This window comes from Mytilus californianus, unplaced genomic scaffold (genome assembly GCF_021869535.1).
Source record: "Mytilus californianus isolate M0D057914Y unplaced genomic scaffold, xbMytCali1.0.p SCAF_5, whole genome shotgun sequence".
Taxonomy (NCBI): Eukaryota; Metazoa; Mollusca; class Bivalvia; order Mytilida; family Mytilidae; genus Mytilus; species Mytilus californianus.
The window spans coordinates 119,085,643-119,111,954 of NW_026262701.1; the positions used below are offsets into that span (position 1 = coordinate 119,085,643).

General features: G+C 32.4%; 2 protein-coding genes across 10 annotated transcripts in view; both read left to right on the forward strand.

The window, feature by feature from the left end:
- The window catches only part of LOC127700861 (uncharacterized), a 97,844-nt gene extending 88,756 nt beyond the window's left edge, over positions 1-9,088 (forward strand). For all 9 annotated transcript variants that reach the window (XM_052204551.1, XM_052204557.1, XM_052204552.1 and 6 more), the window contains 9 exons: positions 1,098-1,245; positions 1,737-1,842; positions 2,353-2,629; positions 3,060-3,261; positions 4,482-4,684; positions 5,058-5,194; positions 5,732-5,846; positions 6,194-6,287; positions 7,055-9,088. In XM_052204551.1, coding sequence (XP_052060511.1) covers positions 1,098-1,245; positions 1,737-1,842; positions 2,353-2,629; positions 3,060-3,261; positions 4,482-4,684; positions 5,058-5,194; positions 5,732-5,846; positions 6,194-6,287; positions 7,055-8,271 — 2,499 coding nt within the window. In that variant the 3' untranslated portion in view covers positions 8,272-9,088. The remainder of the gene's footprint in view (positions 1-1,097; positions 1,246-1,736; positions 1,843-2,352; positions 2,630-3,059; positions 3,262-4,481; positions 4,685-5,057; positions 5,195-5,731; positions 5,847-6,193; positions 6,288-7,054) is intronic.
- A 3,798-nt stretch (positions 9,089-12,886) lies between these two features.
- Positions 12,887-15,836, forward strand: LOC127702891 (patched domain-containing protein 3-like). The gene is given in 4 exon segments (XM_052207197.1): positions 12,887-13,100; positions 14,010-14,444; positions 15,305-15,615; positions 15,618-15,836. Coding segments are annotated over 4 exon segments (1,158 nt in total). The 5' UTR covers positions 12,887-12,907.
- The last annotated feature ends 10,476 nt before the right edge of the window (positions 15,837-26,312 follow it).

The window sequence follows — 26,312 nt, forward strand, 5'->3', positions numbered from 1 at the left end:
TAGGCAAAAACAAAACAAAAAACAGATGAAATTCTCAAAATACAAAGCATGCAAATAAAAAGTGATGTTCTGAAGTGCACTGTGGTACATCCTCATTCAGAGTTTATATATAAGCTTTAGATATTGTGGAAATTGCGACAGATAAGGTTTTGCATAAATATAATATTTCAAATTTAGATATCATTATTTGTTTACAGCTTTTCCTGAAATCTTAATAATTAATCAATTGTCAATTGTTCAACAATTTACTCTCATATATTTAATTGTTTAATTTTACCAAATTCTCTATTCTCTAACTGGAATGTTTCAACCAGTTAGTTTTGAATTGTTATCAAAGAACAGATCATCACTGAAGTGTTTGATATAATTGTTATAACACATGTTGCAATATTTGGTATATGATTCCTGTATAGTTAAACACTAAGGGGTTTTGGTGGCAGATGAATATGCACATGGCTTTTAAACATGTTACACTTATGGATCAAGGTGTGTTATTTAAACTCACTTTTATTGGACAAAAGTATGAGAAGTTTATTCTAATAACTTCAAAAAGAGAGTGAAAAATTAGTTAAAATGTAGTATAATGATATCGAATGAAACTCATCATAATAAAACAGTACTACTGAATAAAATTACTTGTTGAATAGAAAGATTCTCTCACCAAAGGCCAAATGTATGTACTGAAGATCTTCATGCCTAATATATCATGTACTGTGTTACCCCCCAGGTACAACTCTAGATTCTACTGACGAGGAAAGGTAACACAAGGCCACTGAAAGCTGAATTTTTAGTTCAATCTAGGTGGCTGAGTGGTCTAGAGCGCTGGACACAGTTCAGGCAGTGTTGTCTCGATATCCCAATAGCATGAGTTCGAATCCTGGCCAGGGAAGAACAAAAATTTGCTTCCGTAAATTTGCAGATTTAACATTGTTGTGCTGATATTTAGAGTAATTCTGAAAGATGATTACTATATAGATATCTGTAAATGGTTTGATTTTCTATGAAATAGGCAAATGTATGCATCAATTGATTTATTGCTCCTGAAATTTAATGCATATTAAAGAAGACATGACATAAAAATAGCAATTATTTTGTAGTTGGTGTACAATAACTGTGTGACAAGTGAGAGTGATATGACCTACATTGAAGCTGCTGTTAGTCATGTTCTGTATAATCTCTACCAAGAAAGTTCAGGATCACTGGTACTAGGGAGTGTAGCTATCCCTACTCCACCAGCTAATGTTGGTAAGTAACTAACAACATTTGCTATACATACACTCAGTTTTTTATTTGCTCACCTTGCCTATATGGTTATGTAAGCTTTTCTCATCACTTTCCTTTATCCGTAATGAACCATTAAATTTGCCTTAAATCTTCTCTGAATTTACTGGCCTAATTGGCACACAATCATCCTTGGGGTATCTAGTTTAAAGTTGTGTTTCATGATCCTTACTATCAACCAACCTTGCAACCAAAACTAAAAATAAAACATGGTGGTAACATGCAAGTATTTATAGAACTGTTATAGATAAAGAAAAATTGTATGGGGCAGAAATATTCAGAACTTCAAGATCTACCTACTGTCTATCTTGGCAAAAGCTGCAAGGCAACTCATTTTAGGCTCCTTGGATTTTTAAGTTTATCTGTAATGTCAAAAGTGAAATGTAACAACAAGTAACATATCACTGAAAGTTTGGCTTGTATTAGCATTTGACTTTTTTAATTTTTTTTCACAGATCCACAAGAATATGGTTCTTGGTATGAGAAGAATGTGGATGAAGAATTCACAATTTCAGCTTTACAGTTACAGTCAAGTGTAGAGAAAGAAAATAATGATGCCAAGTAAGTCTACATATAGTTAGTCTCTAACCAAACATCTTAGATATAGTCTCTAACCAAACATCTTAGATAGTGAAGTTTATGAGGAAATAACAATTCCACCTTACTGTCAAGTATAGAGGGAGGTTCTGTAATGTTAAGCAAGTCTATTGAAATTGTCTCCTTCTTGCCTCATAGACACTGAAGTTTTATCTGGTGTCATCCTATGTGTGATTAAATTCAATACCATGCTCATTGCTGGCTGGTAATTTTCTTCTTCTGTTAAGTCAGTTCATTTGACGTTATGTTGACAATATGACAGACTTACTTGACAAAGATTATTACCTGACTTGAGGTTACACAAGTTTAAATGAAAAAGATAGACTGTTTAGATAGCCCTTTTAATTATCATATGATATCAGAATACAAAAAAATTATAAGTAGGAATGAACTAAATCAAAAGCCTTCTCAATTCTTTGTGTTATAGTTAAAATATTTTTTGGGAGATGAATGATAAGGAGATATTTTTTTCAGCTCTAGTGTGTTTATCCGACATCTTGACCACATGTTTGAAACACAGAACATGGAAGCTGGAGATGTAGCTAAAACCACAGGAGAAATTAACATAGCTAAATTAAGATCAGCATTAGATTTGTGTTTGGAAGAGTTACCTAACTTGTTGGAGTTAGGTAATGTGATAGATGTAATTGGTGAAGACTATGATTTCCCATACCATAGACCATCAGTAATCAGCCTGGCTACTGCAGCCAGTTCACAGATGCCAGAAACTATAGGCTATTGTCTATTACAGGTAAGGGGAGATAATTATAGCATAGGTTCATGCTTAATTGAAATTTACAGGAGCATTACACCCAAATTTTTATTTGAAGATAAGTACAGCTGACAGAAAGATTTTATTGTTGCACAAATGTTTTAGAAATTCAGATTATTGTTTTATTGATTACTGTCTCATGGATTATTAAGAATGATTTGAGGACTTTTCAAATGAAGATAGGAAACACTGTTTTTATACATGTTATTTCTTTGAATACCCTTTGAAGTTGTTTAATGTTCATACATCCACAATTTTTTTTCCTCAGTGCATTTGTTTTTGTAATTCATGTTTTTTATAATGTGTGGTAAAAGATATTACAACTGAAAAAAGGAGAAAAAAAATCAACACATGTTGTGCAGACTTTGCTCGGACTCTTTTAATAACAAGTTGTGTTTGATATTTACAGGAATGTTTGTGGTTTAACACCATCCTGTGTCACATCAGACAAGAGATCAATGTTCTACAATCACATCTACTGGGAGGACCAGAAGCTTTACCAAAGATGTTGTCATCAACTGTATCAAGCTTACAAGAAGAGTTTATACCTATATCATGGATTCATCCTAACTGTCAGCCCTGTACACACTCATTGGTATCCTGGCTTGAGGGTAAGTGATATCTATATCATGGATTCATCCTAACTGTCAGCCTTGTACCCACTCATTAGTATCCTGGCTTGAGGGTAAGTGATATCTATATCATGGATACATCCTAACTGCCAGCCCTGTACTCACACTTTTTTGTATCCTGGCTTGAGGGTAAGTTATATCTATATCATGGATTCATCCTAACTGTCAGCCCTGTACTCACTCATTGGTATCCTGGCTTGAGGGTAAGTGATATCTATATCATGGATTCATCCTAACTGTCAGCCCTGTACACACTCATTGGTATCCTGGCTTGAGGGTAAGTGATATCTATATCATGGATTCATCCTAACTGTCAGCCCTGTACTCACTCATTGGTATCCTGGCTTGAGGGTAAGTTATATCTATATCATGGATTCATCCTAACTGTCAGCCCTGTACTCACTCATTGGTATCCTGGCTTGAGGGTAAGTGATATCTATATCATGGATTCATCCTAACTGTCAGCCCTGTACACACTCATTGGTATCCTGGCTTGAGGGTAAGTTATATCTGTACTATGGGTACATCCATTTTATGTTAGAATGGACTTTAGACTATCAATTTCTATTTATACTTAAATCAGCCCATTGGGTTCCTATTTTGATTTTTTTTTAACATTTTGTCATGCAGGGACCTTTTATAGCTTACTACATGATTTGTGTTTTGCTCATTGTTGAAGGCTATACATTGTCGTTTGGAATATCTGGTTGATGGTTGTCTCCTTGGCAATCATATTACATCTTATTTTTATTTTATACCTATGAAGTGAGATAAAGATATAACTTTGATATATATATAAGAAAATTCCGAGTTGTCTTTCTTCTTACAGTAAGTTGGATAAATATTGCTTGAAGTAGAATTCTAATGTAAAGGTTACAAACAACATTATAAACATAAGACGTCAAGAACTCTATATTACAACAAAGTCACATTAATTTCATATATTGGTTTTGCCTTCATGGATTTGCCACACAAAATTGTGCACATTAATTTCGGCATTAAAAGTAAGGCTAAAATACATAGACAAAGAATGGGAAAATTATGACTTTTGTACTATTAAAGAATAAATATCTATTTTAAAATATTTGATAACACTATGGGAACTTCTGTGATATTTTTCATATAGTTATTTGTTTATTTGATGGAGTCTAGTACCGCATTCTGCACATTTTGTAATATGAATTTGGTTTTATCTCTAGATACAAAGAAGCGACACAAGCAGTTATATGACTTTGTTAGACATGGAATGATACCTACCTACAAAGATGATGGCGATGATAACCCAATCATAGCCTCAGGAAGACTGACTAAAATCTGGCTTGGAGGCCTCGTCAATCCACAGGCTTTGTTGACATCTCTTAAACAAGAGAAGGCTATTGTCACTAACACCAGGGTGGATGATGTAGGCATTTTATATTTCTATTAATTTGTATATAACTGGACATTGTTTATATAATTCAAAGCACAATAAAGAATTAACCAAAAACAGCAGTGGATTCTAAAGATGAAAAATATCTTTCCAAATATCATGTATCAATCTTGTACAATAATATTTTTGAATTTTTTTTAAGTCTTCAAAACATTTGTGTTTCCTAAAGATCTGGTTAATAAATTGAACTGGATGATTTTATATCCTTGAATTACTCTCAATTCATAGAATTCAGCCTATTGGAACAAACATTTAAACCAGCAAAGGTAGAAAGGACTGTTATTTTTTATAATTTGTTAAGATGTTAGCCAAGTTTTGATTTTAACGCATTATGTATTAATTTCAGATGTCATTTGAGTGTGTAGTTATGGATGACATAAACACAGAGGATTATGAAGTAGATGAAGGAGGGCTATTTTTGACCAGTATTTACCTACAAGGAGGTGCATGGGACTATGACAATGATAGTCTTAAGAACCCTGAGTAAGGCTTTACAGATTTGTTAATAATTATTTTGTTTATATGTCAATAAATGTAATACTGAGAGGTAGAATATGAATGTAAGCAGTCCAAAATTTATATGTTGGGTTCCTTTTTACAATTAAAACATGATAAACATACCCTTGAAAATGAAAAACAATCTCCCATTTGTATTAAATTTTTGCATTTTGTTTTTGCTAAATTTTACACTCAATGTTTATATTATAATTAATTTGTCCATCAATACTGAATCCATGCCTTTTCATTAACCATTTTTACAACAGCAAAAAAAAAAATGATGTATAGTAACTTTTTACAGAATTGACCAAGATGTTACTATCAGTACGAAAAGTACACAGATTCAATCACAAATGAAAATTTGTATGGAAACTCTTAAAAAATTATTTTTAAAAGATAGATTTTTCATCATGTCAGAAGGAACATCATTTAAAAAAAAATGAAATTAGAATCCTTGAAGATAGTTGTTATTCAATGATATTTTATACTCAAGACTTGACATTTGTTGATATATGGTTGTAGATCTGGTCTGTATTCCATTCCATGTTTATACCTGAGACCTGTCATTAGAAGTGACCAGGAAGAGAAGGAGGACAAGAAAACGGTCACATATCCCTGTCCTATGTTTATGAATAAGGTAATTACATTTTTCTGTTTGCTTTTTGTCTGTCGGAGGAAATCTTTATAATGTATAGGGATTTTATAATATTTTCATTACTTTTCTTCTCTTGCAGGTAATTCTAAAATAACTACAAGAGCAGATTCTCATTTTGTAGAAATAATAGAATTAAAGTTCTTTGGGAAAAAAATATCATATGAATATTATGTAAAATTTATTCACAACTGTATATATATAGTAAAGATTGGAAGATGTTATTAACTGCTTCATGTTGTTTATATTTCTACATAGCATTTATAGCCATGACTACATTTGACAAAATAATCACTGATAAATTCTAATTAACTTTCTTCTTTAAATTGCAGAGTCGTCAAGTTATGTGTGATACATTAGATCTGAATTGTCCAACACCAGTTGATAAATGGAAACTCTCCAGAACTGCTTTAATATTAGATGCAGGTAATTATGTGTGATACATTAGATCTGAATTGTCCAACACCAGTTGATAAATGGAAACTCTCCAGAACTGCTTTAATATTAGATGCAGGTAAATGCTAGCAACCAGTTTATGCCATTCAATAAATAATGTTTTGTTTCTATGGACTCTTTGTGTTGATCATATCTTCTGGATCGTAAAATACAGATCATGATGAAAAGTGACCATGCTTTGATGATGTCATATAGAAAGAACAAGGATCTTTTTGCACTTGTTTGATACAATATTACCCACTTCAAACAATTAAATCTTAAATATATGAAATGCTGAGCAAGTGTCACATTTTATATTTGAAAATTTATCTGTCGATTGGAGAAATATCGTATCACATTTGAAGCAGTGGTAGTATATAGAACCTATTTATAACAACATGTATGCAGTTTGAAATAAATAATCAGACCTAAAAAAAATATTTAAGAAAGATTAAGAAACACAGATCTCAAAGAACATAATTTTTGAAAAATACTAAAAAAAAAAAAGTCAATGTTTGCATACTTTTTGTCTAATGATCATTTAGAGAAACATATCCTTCATCCATATATGATGTTATACAGTATTTTTTCGACTCTAGACAGTTAAATTTCAAATTTTTAAATTGTTAAATCAAGCCTTATGTTTAAACATTTGAAAAATTAACTTTTATACGTGGATAGATATATTTATATATTTACAAGAACTAAATATTGATATTTTGCTTTATAGTCTTTTAAGTTGTAATTTTTATTGCCAGGTTTACCAGAGGATGGAGCTAAGAAGTCACGATCCTATCTAATGTTACTGAAGGCAGGTCCATCAATGTTACCTGCTGAGGGAGAGTCAGAGATTCAATCAGAGGAGGACGATGAAGAGTTACAGGAATTAGAACAGGAAGAAGACTTTGATGCCAATCCATCAGAAGTGTCTCAGTTGTCATATAGAGCAATAACTCCTAAAGCTCCACCTCTGCCTCCAGGCATGGGATTAGCAAAGGAACCCCATATGGCTGAGGGGGGAGAAAAAGCACGCTCTACAAAGTCAAGTCCTCACCCAAGTGGTAAAGGTAGTCCTGCAGTGCAATCTAGTCCAAAACCAGCGGGAAGTACCATAAGTGGCAAAGGTAGTCCTAGGAGTGGTAAAGCTGGTAGTACTGTCTCTTCAAAGTCAAAAGGTAGTAAGAAAACAGCTAAAGCGTCACCCATACCAGAAAAAACATCTCGACCTACAACTAAAGGAAGTAGAGGATCTAGAGGGGCAGTAACTCCTGTAAAACCTTCAAGTATTGGATCACAAAAAGATGTCAGTAAATCACTGGATAATGAAAATGACAATGCTAGGCCTCGATCTCAGATTGAGGAACCAGTTACACAAATTGAAATAGAAACTGACACTGATAATGAAGCAGGGGGAGAAACTCAGAAACAAGACAAGAGTGAAACTGAAAGGAGTGTAAAAGCTGATACAGAGAGCAGTGTAAAAGTTGACACTGCAAGGAGTGTAAAAGCTGACACTGAAAGGAGTGTAAAAGCTGACACTGAAAGGAGTACAAAAGCCGACACTGAGACAAGTGTTAAAGCTGACACCGAAAGCAGTTTAAAAGCTGACACTGAAAGGAGTGCTAAAGCTGACACTGAAGAAGCTACAAGAGGTAGTTCACCTCCCACTCAGTCACAGAGTGAGGACCCACAGCTTAAGAAACAGCCATCTAGGAGTAGTCTAAAGAAGGCTGAATCTAAAGAAAGTGTGAATGCCCAGAGTCTTCCTAGGCAACCATCTGCTGGTAGCCTAAAGAAAACACAGTCAGGGGAACATGTAGACAGAAGTGACAGTAGGGGACCAGTTACTGGTGCTTCTGGAGAAAATGAAAGGAGTGATAGCAGAGGTGAAGGAAGAGGAAGTAGAAGACAAAGTGAGGTTGGAGGAACAGGAAGCAGAAGACCATCAAATGCATCCAGAAAATCTAAAGAATAAAAAAGTGCTGTTGATGTTTCAGATTTTTGCTTTAATCTATTTAGTTTGTCTCCGATCTACTTAAGGAAATTATTGACCTAGATAATGTATACTGCTATTGATTTTCATGTTATAAACTTTGGAAAATGGCTTTACAATCTTAAAGACATATTTTTTTTTAATAAAAAAATAACTTTAATTTAAATTTGAGTGGTATTTTTTTTTATATTAATTGTCTATGTAAATGTAATAAGATACAACAATATTTTTCTCCGTCCATAATAATTATTTATTTTTATATGTTTGTTATATTTTACATTTTTAAATGTAAAATAATGTTATTTATTTAACTGTATTGTATGGAAGACTTTTTTGTAAGATGAGAACATTTTGTAGTTATATGATTTTACAGCATGTGAACACAAAAATTATCAAAAATGTACACCAATTAAAAAAAAGTTTCTTCCGTATGATATGTATTGATTTATGGTTTTTTCATCATATGTGTTTAGATTTGATATGTTGATTTAATGTAAATGTAATTTATTTTCATTTTTTCTGTGATATCTACAAATCTTTTGTTTGAGAATACATATTTGTTTTTCTTTAAGATGAATAAACCAATGTATAACTGCTGAGTGTACACTGCCTTGTGATATTCTATCCATAGTAGTGCCTTCATGCCTTTATATTTTAACTGTTATGTGATTATATTTATATGAGAATTTTTGTTCAATGTTAGACATTTTTGTAAACGTTTTTTGTTCCTTGACACTTACTTGTGGAGGTTTATACCTTGTCCATTTTGCAAAGTGAAAATAAAATATATAAATCTTTATTGATTTTTTTAATGCTGATGACCATAATCCAATTAACTGATAAAAAGTCTACTACTTAAAGCATGACAGTCATACAAGATTGATAGTCTAGGAAAACATGGACTATGACTATTTATAAGTTTAACTAGATTTCAGTAACTGTGATTATTGGTACTTTGTGTCAATTTGTTAGTTGTTTTTCCGATGAGTCAAGTCTTTTTCAACTGATTTTTACAGATTAATTTTTACAGATTAAAATTGAGAATGGAAATGGGGAATATGTCAAAGAGACAACAACCCGACCAAAGAGCAGACAACAGCCGAAGGCCACCAATGGATCTTCAACGCAACGAGAAAATCCCATATCCGGAGGTGGTCCTCAGCTGGCCCCTAAATAAAATTGTGTACGAGTTCAGTGAAAATGGACGTCACACTCAACTCCAAAACATATTGTTCTTTTGTTTTGCTGTTTCATCTTGGTTAGGGGTGGTTGAGCACTTACAAACATGTTAATCCTACCACATTGTTAATGTGCCTGTCCAAAGCCAAGAACCTACTGACCTGATGTTGTTGTTGGTTTCCGTCTGTCATAATTGTTTTTCTATTAGTGTTGTAGCTTTAATTTGGTTATTAGTTATCTCTTTCCAATAGTTTCACATCTTGATATTATTGAGGTTTTTGAAAACCTGCTATACAAGAGGGACGAAAGATACCAGAGGGACAGTCAAACTCATAGATCGAAAACAAACTGACAACGCCATGGCCAAAAATAAAGAGACAAACAGACAAATAATAGTACAGATGACACAACATAGAAAACTAAAGACTAAGCAACACCAACCCCACCAAAAACTGGGGGTGATCTCAGGTGCTCCGGAAGGGTAAGCAGATCCTGCTCCACATGTGGCACCCGTCGTGTTGCTTATGTTATTACAAATCCGGTAAATAGTCTTATTCGGTAAGTCACATTCGTGAAAAGGGAAGGGTATTGTAGTTATACAGCATGTGTATTATTCATCGTTGAATGCTGTACAGTGACCTTATACTATAAAATATTTTCAGAAAAAAAGAAGTATGGCCAATTTCCTCTCTCTCTCGACATTTCAATTTACTTTCAGTGTTAAAATCCCAAAGTTGCTAAAACTTGATCAAATGCTCATATTTTTTTACATATACATGATACAGTACAAATTTGAATCCAGTAGGATCCAGAACCCCCTTAGTACAAACTGGAATTCCAATATCTACTTGGTCTAGAAGCAATTTGGTATCCAGATTTGTAGTAAGAGCTTCCTGGATTGTACAAAAGGAATGCTCAAGAAGAAACAATGCATACCATCAATAATTTGATTTAATTAAATGAAATAAACTTGTTATCTAAACTTGTCTGAATCCATTTTGCTCAAGTCCAACAATTTTCACTTGTTAATCAAATTACTCAATGAATGATTGGTTTTAATTGGAGAATTTAATGTCCCATTGAATGAACTCCACAGAGAACAATTATAGCTATTGTATTTATTAAATGGGATAGTTTCCTTTTCAAAAACTCAAATAGCCAGTTAAACACAAACTATTTTGTGGAGAAAGATTTTATTTCCTTTGCAGTAAACATTGCTGTACATTGCTATGGAAGGTATGTTGATACAGATTTGCAAATTAAGATTTGGTACATTTTTGCATTGAAGGACATCAAAAACCAATATAAATTCATTTATATCTGAAAGATAATAGCTTTACTTTCAGTTGAATTTTGGTTTTGGTTGAAAAAATCACTTATTTTATTTTTGGAAAATACTCAAAATTTTTAAAAATCTTTCAAAATTACAGTTTTGAACCATCTTAAAGTGCTTCTGTGCTGACAAGATTTATAACAACTTTTGATAATATCCCCTGAGATGAATTAAGAAAATATCTTAAAAACTATGGCCCAAACACCCTTAGGCAAAGTTGACCTTTAAATATTTTGACTTCTTTTAATGTCCCTTTTTGCGGTATAGCTCCTAATGTTTCTAAATATTTATACTTCCACGGATTTTGTTAAGGTTTGAGCATTCCAGATTAAAGTAGATTCAGAAAAGTGCTTTGGATGCTCGAAATTTATTAAAGTGTTATTTTCATTTAAGCAATTATAATTTGATTACATTTTAATAGGACACAGATTGTTACATTCTCAAAGCACACACACGTGGAAGCTCATAGCTGTGTTACTTTAAGCAAAGATTTAAAGACTTTTAAAATAGCCCTACTGTGAAATCAATCTTATATACCTCTGTATATGAGGAAATTTTGATATATGTTTCTGCTTATTTGATGCCCTGGAATAACTACAGTCTATTCTACAGATTTTTTCAGGAAATTGAAATAAACATCAAGGAGACCTTTCCAATGTGACAATGTATAGAATTGCACTCAATGGTACGAATCTTTGAGGGTATACAGAAAAATTTTAAACATATTCACTGCCTCTGAACAATGACAAAAATGATAACAACATCTTATAAGATTTCACAGTATGCTGCTACAGAAACACAATCATAATCTCTCAGTTGCTGTGGGCAGGGTATCTGAGATCACAGTGGCTCTCTAGTTGCCGAATACCTTGATATCTTTAATAGACAGAAACTAAACTAGCCCTTTATAGCTTGCTGTTCGGTGTGAGCCAATGCTCCGTGTTGAAGGCCGTATCTTGACCTATAATGGTTTACTTTTATAAATTGTAACTTGGATGGAGAGTTGTCTCATTGGCACTCATATCACATCTTCCTATATCTAGAAACTAAACAGCAAAACTGAAACCCTAGTCTTTTTTACATCATTATAAACACTGTGTTTTTTGTATCTCATGGTGTTTTAGTGAGAGATTTATCTAGCTATAAAACAAGGTTTGATCCACCATTTTCTCCATAAGAAAATGGCCTGTACCAAGTCGGGAATATGTTCGTTTGATGTGTTTAAGCTTTTGATTTTGCCTTTTGATAAGGGACTCCGTTTTGAATCTGTCTGAGCTTTAATTTGATAAGTACAATTGGAACATGTCCGTCGACATATTAAAAAGATATTCCATAACGGTCAACAAGCTGGTGATGACTTCCGTAATTGTTTGAAAGGATCAACTTCACCACTTGGAATCCTAGGTTTTATATCTTCCTTGTTAGCAACAAACCCTCTATCAAGGAAATCATGATAGAAAATACCAGCTCTGAAATATCGGATCAACTGGGAACTATATACTCCATATGAATGCGTTGCTGGAATGTTGCTACATAGAAATGGAAAGTTCGCAATTGGGAATCTGGAGTCATCTCTTTTGTCGTATAATGTTTTTTTCTCAACTGACCCTCATTGTCAATTCCTAGATGTTAGTCAAGATATAAGACAGAATTAACTGTTCCTGGTATATCCTTTATCTCAAGTACGATGGGATAGATGCATTAAACATTGTTGCCAAACTTTGAAATATTTAGTTAGAGGACATCATTTATATAGCGGAACGAGAAACTTCTGTATGAAGTTTGCTCTTATGAATAAAGGAACACGTCGGTAAGAAGAGGAGCATAGATAATTTCCTTCGGAATGCCGACTGTTCGTTGAAAAAAACGCCCTCCAAAAATAACAAATATGTATCAAGTATCTTGATAATGTTAGTTTCAGAGAATTTTTTTGTTAAAAATTTATAGTTTTTAAATTTTATCTCGATAAGTTACTCTGTAGAGATGCAAACCGGTCAGGAACAAATTCCTCTTCAAATTTATGAACTCAGATTAAAAAAGAAGAAGATGCAGACACATATACCTTTTACTTCTATTTTACTGTTAATAGGTATAGGCGTTGACGACATGTTTGTATTACTCTCTTGATTGGCTGAAACGTATGACGAAAGTCATGAAATGGAAATCGAAGAAAGAATTAGGAATGTGATGAAAAGTAGCGGTGTTGGCATAACCATAACAACACTTCCAGATATAATAGCTTTCTTTGTTGGAACGTCCTACTCGTTCTTTAGCGTTACAAACTTTAGCATCTTTACAGGTAAAAAGTTTAAAATCTTATAATGAAAATATGTTTTCCTTTCATTTTCACGATCTTAATTTACGATACAATAACATTACAATCCCGGGATTATGGACTGCTGTTATATAAAGATGTGTTATTTCAATATAAATTTGTATGTTACCAATTTGTGTCCTCCGTAAAACATAAATATCCAGGACCCGATTGATTGATTTATACCATAGAGAAAAATATAACAGCATAAATTATAAAGATTTGGTGGATGTAACTATAAGTCAACGCACGGCCTTCAACAATGTAAAACCCATACCGCATAGTCAACAAAAGGCTCCGACATGAAAAATGCGAAACAATTCAATCAAGAGAACTTACGTTCTGATTTGTGTACAAAACAATAAACGAAAACAAATATGATAGAAGGCGATCAAAGACAACCACTGAATTACACGATCCTTACTAGGGACAGGCACATACAGAATGTGACAGGGTTTAACATGTTTGTGAGCGCTCAATCATCTCCTAACATGGGACAGTAACAGCCTAACAGGAGATCAAACTGTACAAAGCAACAACAAAAAACTAACAAAAAGACTATAGACACGAAGAGTACTTGCAGTTATTGAAAGCTAGTTACAACTAATACACAGATCACCTTTCCCAGGTTAAAATATCCACTATAGAGGAACAAACACAGCAATAAGACACCATTGACAAAAAAATCTTCCACCTGTACTATATATTGTACTAACGTCTATATTATCAGTACTCTGTCTTACATGCGATTTATTTTCTAAGTCACATCGAGGTTTCAGTTCAACATTCAGATAAAAGTTCCTTATAAAAAAAACTCAAATCTTTGTAAATAGTTCATTTCTGTTCCTGTATCTATGATTTTAGACTTTAAATTATACATAATTACGCCTTCAGGTGCAGCAGTTCTGCTCTGTTATTTGAACTATGTGACATTATTCATGGCGTGTATGACATTACACGAGCAAAGAGTAGCAGAGGGAAAGCATTGCTGTTCAAATAAAAAGGTTAAATTTGAAGAAGAAATTAATAAAGGGAAACCCAGTATGTGTAGTGGAGCAAAACCCATGAGCAGAGAAGACATAGAAAGCCCAATGGAAAAATATCCTCAGAGGTTTATTGCTAAGATTGTACTGATGAAACCTGCTAAAGTTGTAATAATTTGCATTTTTATCATTTATTTGGGGATTTCTATATGGGGAGCACTCAAGTTTCAACAAGGGCTTGATCTTAGTCTGCTAGTTACTGAAAAGTCTTATCTATACAAGTACAACGAAGTAGACAGAACATACTTCACAAAAAGTGTTCCGATTTCTTTTGTTATTCACCAGAGTGGGGGATACGCCATCGAAACAGCATGGGAAAAAATACAAAAATTACAAAATGACGCCGAAAACGATGTAGTCATCGATCCTTTTAAGTCTTCAAACTGGCTGAGATATTTTCGTTTTTCGCCCTATTGTGATAATTCATCTGAGGTAAATTTTACGAAAGCCCTTCGTACCAAATTTCTACCAATCATGCCTTTTTATCAAAACGATGATACAAGCGGGCTAGTCAAAGTATCCAGATTTTTTGTTTTCTCAATTGACACTGCAGACATTAATAACATAAACGGTACCAATTTTTCTGCACCAGATGCGCATTTCGACAATCAATGTCTCTTCAGTGATGCTCGAGGCCAAAATATTTGAAAATCTAAAGCTTATTAAAAACATGAAAAGCAATAAACCAAAAAGGACAAAAAGTATAGCCAAAGCTGGGCAAGGAATCAGAGCTTTGCATGATGGAGATACATTCCTTAATTTTAAATAATTTCCAAAATTTTGTAACAGCAAATTTTAATAACACAAAATCAGTATTTTCATGCCAGTACCGAAGTACTGGCTACTGGGCTGGTGATACCCTCGGGGACTATCAGTCCACCAGCAGAGGCATCGACACAGTGGTAGTAATAACATAAACGGTACCAATTTTTCTGCACCAGATGCGCATTTCGACAATCAATGTCTCTTCAGTGATGCTCGAGGCCAAAATATTTGAAAATCTAAAGCTTAGTAAAAACATGAAGAGCAATAAACCAAAAAGGACAAAAAGTATAGCCAAAGCTGGGCAAGGAATCAGAGCTTTGCATGAGGGAGATACATTCCTTAAAGGTGAACTTTTTAATCCAATTAACACGTACCCTCCAGCTTTCATTTTCTTTAAACAGTATCAAACAATAGTACCAGAAACATTGCAAAATCTCGGCATGAAAGTTGTAGCCATATTTGTTGTAACGTCAATATTTTACCTCATCATATTTTTTATAACACTAACACTTGTTAAGATACTTGTCGGATTATTTGGATTTATGTATTTTTGGGATCTCACCTTAAATTTTCTGACAATGATTCACATCATAATGAGTGTAGGGTTCTCTGTAGATTTTAGTGCCTACATATGTCATGGATTTATGGATAATAGATCCTCTGATCGACAAGAAGGAGCACGTGGTGCAATAAAAAAAAGGCAGGCGTGCCAGTATTCAATGGGGCAGTATCTTCGTTTGTTGGTATATCTATGCTGGCTTTTTCAAAATCATATATTTTTCAATCGTTTTCCAAAGTCATGTTATTAATCATTCTTTTTGGCGCAGCTCACTCCCTTTTTTTTCTTGTCGACAATATTGTCTTTAGTTGGTCCAAAGTTCGAAGAAAAAAAGAGAAAAAGAAAAGCATCTAGAAATTTTCTCTGAAAAAATTGCAATTACAAAGTCTATCCTCACGATTATAATGCAAAACGAAATTTTCTGCTTTAGGGTTGTTAAAGCATATGATGAAATTGGAGAAACGTAACAATCCACAAGAGAAACGTAGGAACTCATTTTGATTTTAGTGTGAGTCTTGCTATCTTTTCAAAGTTGAAATTCATGGAAAAGAACTTTGTCTTGACAACGCAGCCTTGACAGCAAGGATTCGTCAAAAATTTGCTTCGCCTTAAATTGTTTGTAAAGTCGTAATATTTACAATAAATCTGGATAGTCTGTATACATCTAGTTCTTTCATATGTTATTTTTTCTTCTTATAACTACGAAAATCTGAAATTTAGTACAATAACTTTACACTACAATTCTGGCACTTCAAGTTTGAAGTGCCAGTTCTATCCATTTATTTCTATATAACTTTCTGTAAACATTTTCAAACACGGAGCATTAATTCTTTTTGGCATTCGTTAGTTTGTAATAACCGAAGCACTCAGGAAGCTAATGAATAAAACACTAACACTTCATAAAAATGTTGTGCGTTCGGAGCGCTTTTCTGGATTGACCTTTATCAGGAACGCTCAAATCCAAAACAATTGACAGCAAATGATGTATCTAAATACCTGAATGATAAGTTATATGGACAAAAGGGACTAAAAAGAAGACAAATTCATCTAACGTTAACACACTACTGGTGTTAGACCAGTAATTGTCTGTGACAAGACTAGTGTCCATCATCTCGCATTTAATGAACTGAGACTCGAGATGAATACAGGAATGTGAATAAAGACGTGGAGTATATGTCAATGAGAGGAAACACTACAACAAAAATATCAAAAGTAAAATGACTATAAAAAAATTGACAGATGTTTATGCAAAGTGTCAAACTCTTAATCTTTCCCAAGTCAAAGATCTATTTTTTAACAACACTAAATCAAAATAGCAATTCTCGCTGTTGAGTTTCAACAAAAAAGGGTTAAGAATAGAAAAATATTTTCAAAGGAAGAAATATTAAACCAGAAAAGATATATATATGTCTGTACTTTGCTTTTGAAATGCAACTTTAAAAAATATTGCTGGAAACAGTTCTCTTGATTGTTCCCATATTTTGCATATTGCATAAAGAGATGTTTTAAGTATCAAAAGTTTTAAGAAATAACCAAGATTTAACCATTTTTCAACGGGATGTAAGTTGGTCAAATATAAATAAAAGCGAGGTATACGTGATTTTGCGGTATTTCGGATTTTTATGAAATTTAGTAAATGCGTTTAGAACTGGTTGAACTACTGCTATCTGAAATCGAAATATTATATATGTTACATGTATACTTCTTGAGATACAATCAATTCTAAATTTGTAAAATAGTTTATGGCGATAGTAGTCTGGAGATAGTTGTATCAGATCAAAATAATTAAAACTGATATCCTGAATAATATCAAAAGAATACTTCATACTGCTGTAACTGTTACACAATCCAATATTTGGATTTTGCACCAATAAATAATTTGATTTGATTTGAGTTCATGCAGTGTATTTAAACTGTTGATTTCTTATGACATAAATTCTTATTGAATAAAAATTCAGAAAATGAGGTATATATTCCAAATTTAAGGACAAAATCAACATATGTTATTTTGATTGGACACATTTCCTCCCTCCGTGCCACAAAACAGCAGCAAATGAAAAAAAAAACTATTTCAAAGAAATAGTATAATTTCATTCAGTTTGGTGGATATGTTGACAAGTGACGGTTTCTGATTCTCGTACCCATAAAGGTGAAAAATTCGTTTGCGCCAAAAATGTTTCCTTTTGCGCCAATGCTACGTTTACGCCACTAGTTTTCAAAATGCCTAGTACCATTTGCGTCAAAAAAAGTTACGATTGTGTCAATTTATTTCAATAAAAAGCAATAAACCGGCATTAGTCTTGTAGCTGGGATAAAATATCTACGAACGGGTCCGTGTGTTGAATTGTGTACTATTATTTCTTTGTCTTGTATAATTGTCATGTCTACTCCCACTGAATCATGCATTAAGTCTCTGAAATAATCTGGAGTTTTATTCAAAATTTAATGAAAAAGAATTATTAATCTATGGTTGCAGCTTCTATCAGATAATTTTTCAAATTTAGCTTCAGCATATAATTTAACTGTTGAATTATCTTTGTGCAATTTAATGTAAGTAGAGGCTTGAAAATTTACGATATTGTCCCAAAAAAGAAGCAATCTAAGATGAATGCAATGGAAAAAAACCAAGTTCATTGTAGTGCTTATGACATGACTCTGGTCCATTATTAGTGCGTCTCGCGGTTGATGGAGTTTCAGTCCATACGGATAGTGGAAACACATATAAATAAGAAGATGTGGTATGAGTGCCAATGAGACAACTATCCGTCCATCCAAGTCACAATGTGTAAAAAGTAAACAATTATAGGTCAAAGTACGGCCTTCAACACGGAGCCTTGGCTCACACCGAACAACAAGTTATAAAGGGCCCCAAAAAGACTAGTGTAAAACAATTCAAAAAGGAAAACCAACGGTCTAATCTATATAAAAAAACAAGAAACGAGAAACACTTATGAATCACACCAACAAACGACAACCACTGAACAACAGGCTCCTGACTTAGGACAGATGCATAAAAAGGCAAGCATATTCACCAACATATGTGGTCAACACATAATCAGCAAAAAAGTCTACTTTCTAATTATTTTGGCAGATCTTGGAACAACTGTCCCTAGTTCCATAAGTTATTTTTTTATAGTACCAAAGTTTATTAAGGATTTTAATGTACGATAAATATTAGTACAGGTAAATTAGCGCAAAAGAATTCCGTAAATTGGCGCAAATGATACATCTTGAAAATAGCATTTTCCCCCTATATGTATGTGTGTCTTCTTTGATGTTTCTGATATGATGGCGTGTTTCCGAACATGGAACACAATAAAAAAAAAGCGTAAAATGGCTTTAAACTTCAATTTTGTTGGTGAAACAATTTGGAAATCATATCACTAAAAAAAAAAACAACAAACAAGTAAGACATTATTAACAAAAAAAAATATGTTGAAAATCAAGCTATGTTTTGTCTTTTAGACACCCACCAATTCAAGTTAGTTAATAATATCCTTCAATGTATTTTGTTTTACAAATACGTGTAAAATATGTGATATTTTGACAAAACTGTCTTCAACATCAATGTATAACGCTGAATAACATATATGTTAAAAAGCATTCCAAAATCTTAAATGTATGATATTATTCATACTCTTTAATGTTCAATTTTCGTTTAGTGTTTAACAACTTCAGTATTTTAACCAGGTTCGAATGGAAGAAATTCGGGGAAAATTCGCCTACCACTAAGCATATTATTTACCACGTATCGGTTGTTGCAAGCGCTTCAAAATTTAACCGCATTTACATACGACATAAAAGTTTGTACATACCAATGTTAACATTTTTATGTCATTTTTCCTCTTTGTGTATAAAAAAAGTCGAATGATGTTGTTACTGATTGTTACTTACATACCTATGATAGACACCAGAATTATAAATGGAATGGATCTCAATTAATATAAACATACATCATCAGTAGTAAATGTTTTTTTAGTAATGCAATCTGCAATGCTTTACAATTACTAGTATGTATTTTCATTGTTTTTAACATATATATGGTGTGATTATATTTATTTTGTTAAATTTGAAAGCAATACACAATGCAACCTTTAAGTTCATTAAATAAATTGAACGTTGTTTGTTGCTAGCTTTTCATTTAATTTACGGAAGGGTGTAGATTAGAAAGTAAGTGAATTACCTTTATATATAGTCGGTTTTACAAAACTTTAAATGTTTCGAAATAGTAAGAATTTTCAACCCCAGGAATATATTACAGTAGCTGTATTTGGCAAAACCTTTCGGAATTTTGGGTCCTCAATGCTCTCCATTTTCGTACTTTATTTGGCCTTTTAAACTTGTTTTTATTCCATGATTAATGAAAATTAATGGCTCCATGTCACTGCTGGTGGAGGTTTCCTTCCCGAGGGGTATCACCCGACAAATATTCAGCACTTCTGTGTTGAAATGAATTTTCAATAATATGGTGTAGACGAAATGCGCGACTGGCGTACACAATTTTAATCCTGGTATCTATGATGAGTTTATTTACAATCACTGGCTCCATGTCACTGCTGGTGGAGGTTTCCTTCCCGAAGGGTATCACCCGACAAATATTCAGCACTTCTGTGTTGAAATGAATTTTCATTAATATGGTCATAATTAAAAATTAACTTTTTACAAAACTTTGAATTCTTCGAAACACATCGGATTTTTCACCCCAGGAATATATTACCCCTGTATTTGGCAAAGCCTTTCGGAAGTTTGGTCTTCAACTTCGTACTTTTTAAACTTTTTTGATGAGTCTTTTGTAAACGAAAAGCGCGTCTGGCGTACAAAATATTAATCCTGGTATCTATAATGAGTTTATTTATTAACATAATATGGAAACATAATTAGGCGGCATGAATGAAAACATGCATATATGACAGAAAGTATTAAAAGTCATACAGAAATGAATAATATCCTTAGATCTATAATTAATAAGTGATCAAAGGAGAGTCTTCTTTTACTCGACTTTAGTGAGCGTGAGAAACTGTCATCAGCATATGCTATGTGTGCAATAAAGAACCTTTATTTATGTTTTAAAAACTAGCAAAATAAGAGCTAAAATCGCTTTTGATGCAATATTTAACTGAAGGAATTAAACGGTTTCTATTAAAGCTATAAAACCACGGCTATATCCTTATTCTCCCCTAATTTGCAATTTTATTTTCTGTTTCTTTGTATCTTGTTTGTATTGATTAAATGAAAGATTATATTTTATTTTTGCATACCCACAAAAATATCAAGCTCATTTCCTAATTATCTATCAAGACTACCCTTTCAGACAGCGGGATAATTAGTTTGAAAAAAACTCTTAACAGATACCAGGCTTATAATTTTCTACGCCAGACGCGCTTTTCGTCTACAGATTGGCGTTTCGTCTACAAAAGACTAATCAGTAACGTTCGAAATCAAAAAGTTAAATGGCCATATCAAAAATGAAGTTGAAGAGCATTGAGGACCCAAAATTCCGAAAGGTTTTGCCAAGTACAGCTAAAGTAATCTATTCCTATAGTAGAAAATCCTTAATATTTAGTTCAATTCAAAGTTTAGTAAACAGTTCATTTAAGAATATGATCATATCAATGATATTTCATGTCAACATAGAAGTGATGATTATACTGACTAATAGCTTATTGTTTTTTAGGCTAAGTAATGGGATTCGTGTAAGGCCAAAATATGTATGTGTTTTTTATATATTTAATACATTATCAAACATTATATAAAATACATTATTTTCACACATTGTACACAACTAAACGTTTATGCTTCCTCCGTGGAATTGGTAAAAATAATTGATGGGCAATGATTCCTATAAGAATTCGACTGATCATTTCAGTCACGTTTATTTTGCTTTTTAAGTGATAGTGAAGGTTTTTTTTTATCATCTGTCAAAAGTCTGTTATTAAAAAAGCAAAATATTGATACCAGCATGAAACATCTTGATGTGAACAATGCTGAATATGTCAAAAGGAGTTTGTGACTTTAATTTTCTGGATCATTGATCATGGATAAGGAGATTATATTGGCAAGAAATTCATATCTTGATATAAACAATTCCTTGGCTTTGATAGTAGAATTAATATCCACATGAAACTATATCAAATATATCCTCATAACATAAACTATGAACTACTGGTAGGTACCTCGTGGTAATATCAAAGGAATTGAACAACACAATTTCACAGTTTAAGGAGGTTAAAGTTATTGCAAATAAATTAGATGGCCATAGAGATTTTGTCAAAGAATAAGAAACAGTTGGCAATCTGAAGATGTGGCATATCTATAGATAGTCGGATTTTCAATGATCATAATGAATGTTGATTCAGGTCAAATGCTAAAGGATTTATCAATTTAAAATTGCATGATGTCAAAGTTAATATAATCTTAATGATACTGATATCGGTGTACACAACAGACGTCTGGGTATTTTGTCAACTGTGGTAACGAATCAAAGGCAATTTCAAATAAAAAACTTTGATTCAAAACTTTAAAAAACATACTCAGCCAAAACTTTTGCCTGAATAATTTGCAATTTTAGGTTTAGTACAATTAGGGATTGAGTTACAATCTATCTGCATAACTTTCTTGTTCTCTTGGTATGGTGTCTTTTGATTGAATGTTCGGATTTTATTTCAAGAAACATTTGCAATTTATTAATATTCTTAGTACATGTACAAGCACGCTATTCCTCTCGCCAGCTAAATGCGAAGGCGTGTTAGAGACTTCATATTCTATTTATATCATGTAACGTATAGCTCAGTATTAAAACATGTTTGTATGAAACAAACAACAAAAGAGATCACAAAGGAACAACTAAAACAAAGTAGTTATTTTAAAAAATAACTCACATTTATCCAATAGCAAAATGTGAAAAAAATCCTAAAACAAATGCATAAGAGCAGGGGGACAACTTCAACATGTTTGCAATCTTCCTCTTAAGTTTCATAATGTTGGTTCAGGTAAAAAGCTAAAGGATTTTATAAATATAAAGTTGCATGCGATCAAAGTTGATGCGAGTTATTTTTCAAAATAACTACTTCGTTTTTGTTGTTTCTTTGTGATCTCGTTTGTTGTTTTTTCACAGTTAGATTAGATAAGTTAAGATAAAATATCAGCTACTTCATTGTAGCGGTATTTTTAACATTGCCATATAAGCGGGAGGTTTGGCTAGCTATAAAGCCAGGATCCATCCACCACCTTTTTAAAAATTGTCCTGTAACAAGTCAGGAATATGGCAGTTGTTATCAGACAGCCCGTTTTTATGTATGTTGGTGTTTGCTTTTGTTGTAGTTCATGTTTCTGTTGTTCCGTTGTTTTCCTCTTATATTTTGATGTGTTTCCCTCGGTTTTAGTTTGTTACCCGGATTTGGTTTTGCTTAATCGAATTATGACTATTGAACAGCGGTATACTACTGTTGCCTTTGTTCAGGTATCTGGGTTGAAAACTGTAGAAGAAGTTGATTACACATAAGTCGGTTTTGGATTTCGTCCAAGCCGGCCAAAAACTATAAAAGTGGGCCAAGCGAAGTAAAAGGAAATTTTTTTAAAACAGTTCTATATTTAGGCATGATAAACTAACTTTATTGCATATCTGGAACTAAAAAATAAAAGACAAATTCATCTAACGTTAACACAATACTGGTGTAAGACTAAAGTATCCATCATCTCGCATTTAATAAACTGATGCTCGAGATGAATACATCAATGAGAGGAATCACTACGACAAAAATACCAAAAGACTATCTTTAAAAATAGACAGATGCTAATACAATTTGTCAAACTCTTTTTCCTAAGTCAAATATCTACTAGCAACAGTAAATTCTCCAAAAAGTAACTCTCGTTGGTGCGTTTCAACAAAAAATGGTTTAAAACAAATCTATATTTTGAAAAATATTTTCAAAAGAAGAAATATTAAACCAAAAAAGATATATGTCTGTTCGTTTGCTTTTAAGATAAAATTGATTAAAATATAGCTGGAAACAGTTCTCTTGATTATTCCCATATTTTGCATATGACATAAAGAGATATTTTAACTGTCAAAATGTTTTAAGAAATAACCAAGATTTAACCATAGTTTAACGAGATGTAAGTAGGTCAAATATAAATAAAAGCGAGGAATACGTAATTTTGTGGTATTTTGGATTTTTATAAAATTTAGTATTATGCGTTAAGAACTGGTTGAGTTACTGCTATCTGAAATCGAAATATTATATATGTTACACGTATTCTTCTTGAGATACAATCAATTCTAAATTTGTAAAATAGTTTATAGTAGTCTCGAGATAGTTGTATCAGATCAAAATAATTAAAATTGATATTCTGAATAATATCAAAAGAATACTTCATACTGCTGTAACTGTTACACAATCCAATATTTGGATTTTGCACAAATAAATAATTTGATTTGATTTGATTTGAATTCAAGCAGTGTATTTAAACTGTTGATTTCTAATGACATACATTCTTATTGAATATAAATTCAGAAAATGAGGTATATATTCCAAAGTTATGGACAAAATCAACATATGTTACTTTGATTTGACACATTTCCTCCCTCCGTGTCACAAAACAGCAACAAATAAAAAAAAGCTATTTCAAAGAAATAGTATAATTCTTTCAGTTTGGTGGATATGTTGACGATTTCTCATTCTCATACCCATAAAGGTGAGAAATTCGTTTGCGCCAAAAATGTGTCCTTTCGCGCCATAACTCATTCGCGCCAAGGCTACGTTTGCGCCACTAGTTTTCAAAATGCCTAGTATCATTTGCGTCAAAAAAACGTATACGATTGTGTCAATTTATTTTAATAAAAAGTAATGAACCGGCATTAGTCTTGTTGGTGGGATAAAATATCTACGAACGGGTCCGTGTGTTGAATTGTGTACTATTATTTCTTTGTCTTGTATAATTGTCATATCTACTTCCACTGAATCCGGCATTAAGTCTCTTAAATAATCTGGAATTTTATTATTCAAAATTTAATGCAAAAGAATTATTAGTCTATGGTTGCATCTTCTATCAGATAATATTTCCAATTGAGCTTCAGAATATAATTTAACTGCTGTTGAATTAGCATTGTGCAATTTAGTGTAAGTAGAGGCTTGATAATTTACGATATCGTCCAAAAATACAAACATACTAAGATGGATGCAATGAAAAAAACCAAGTTCATTGTAGTGCTTATAAAATTACTCTGGTACGTTATTAGTGCGTCTCGTGGTTGATGGAGTTTCAGTCCATACGAATAGCGGAAACAAAGCATATTCATCAACATATGTGATCAACACATAATCAGCAAAAAAGTCTACTTTCTAATTATCTTGGAACAACAGTTCCTAATTCCATTAGTTATTCTTTTTATGTCACCAAAGTTTATTAAGGATTTAATGTACGATAAGTATTAGTACAGGTAAATTGGCGCAAATGAATTCCGTAAATTGGCGCAAATGATACATTTTGAAAATAGCAATTGGCGCATATGGACTGCTGCCCCATAAAGTATCAAGTCTTACACAATTTCACGTGTTTCCCCTTTTTTCTTGGTAAATTGTAGGATTTAAAAGAGGGACGAAAGATACCAGAGGGACAGTCGAACTCATAGATCGAAAACAAACTGACAACGACATGGCCAAAAATAAAAAGACAAACAGACAAATAATAGTACAGATGACACAACATAGAAAACTAAAGAATAGGCAACACGAACCCCACCAAAAACTGGGGGTGATCTCCATTAATCTTCATGTCTATTGTGTCGAACCAGAGTTTTGGTTAACTTATATCGAAAAATATTGATTTGTGTTCAATGATTATTATTATTTTTTGTATTGATTAATTAAGATAAAGACAAACGACCAATATATCATACTGGCCATTTTTATGAAATCTTCCAATCTTTACTTTAAGTTCCAGTACTTTAGCTCCTTGTGTCTTCTTTAATGTTTCTATAACATGATGGCGTGTTTCCGAACATGGAACAAAATTTAAAAAAAAGCTTAAAGATGGCTTTAAACTTCAATTTTGTTGGTGAAACAATTTGGCAAATATATCACAAAAATAAAACAAACAAGTAAGACATTATTAACCGAAAAAAATATATATTGAAAATCAAGCTATATTTTGTCAATTAGACACACACCAATTGAAGTTGGTTATTGATATCCTTCAATGTAATTTGTTTTACAAAAACCTGTAATATATGTGATATTTTGAAAAAAAAACTGTCTTCAACATCAATGTATAACGCTGAATAACATTTTGATTTTAAGTATATGTTTAAAGCACTGCAAAATCTTAAATACAAATAAGAAGATGTGGTATGAGTGCAAATGAGACAAATCTCCATCCGTTAGAACCCCTCCCCCGAAGATAACTATAAAAGATGAAAATACATGTGAAAAATTGAAAAAAATAAAATGTTTTTAATAAAATTGAAAGTAACAAAAATGACTATAATTCTGTAATTTTGCAGAATCTATGTATACTTTATAAAAATGTAAAAAAAAACTCATTTTGACACAAATACCTCCATAAGCCTGAAAATCTCATGGCTGGTCAAATATATCATAGACATTACAGGTATTAATAAAAAAAAAGATGAATAAGAGTGTCCATAAGCCAACTCTAACCTAGGACAAAATGGCGTTAAATAAAACAACGTACACAGGTAAATTTAAATATAATATTTTTGTTGTTAGGAGTACGGAATTTTTTTTTACAAAATTAATAAATTTGTTGTTCAGAGTAAAGTACAGAAGTGAAAATTTAGAGTCATACTAAATACTTATCAAAGGTGGTACA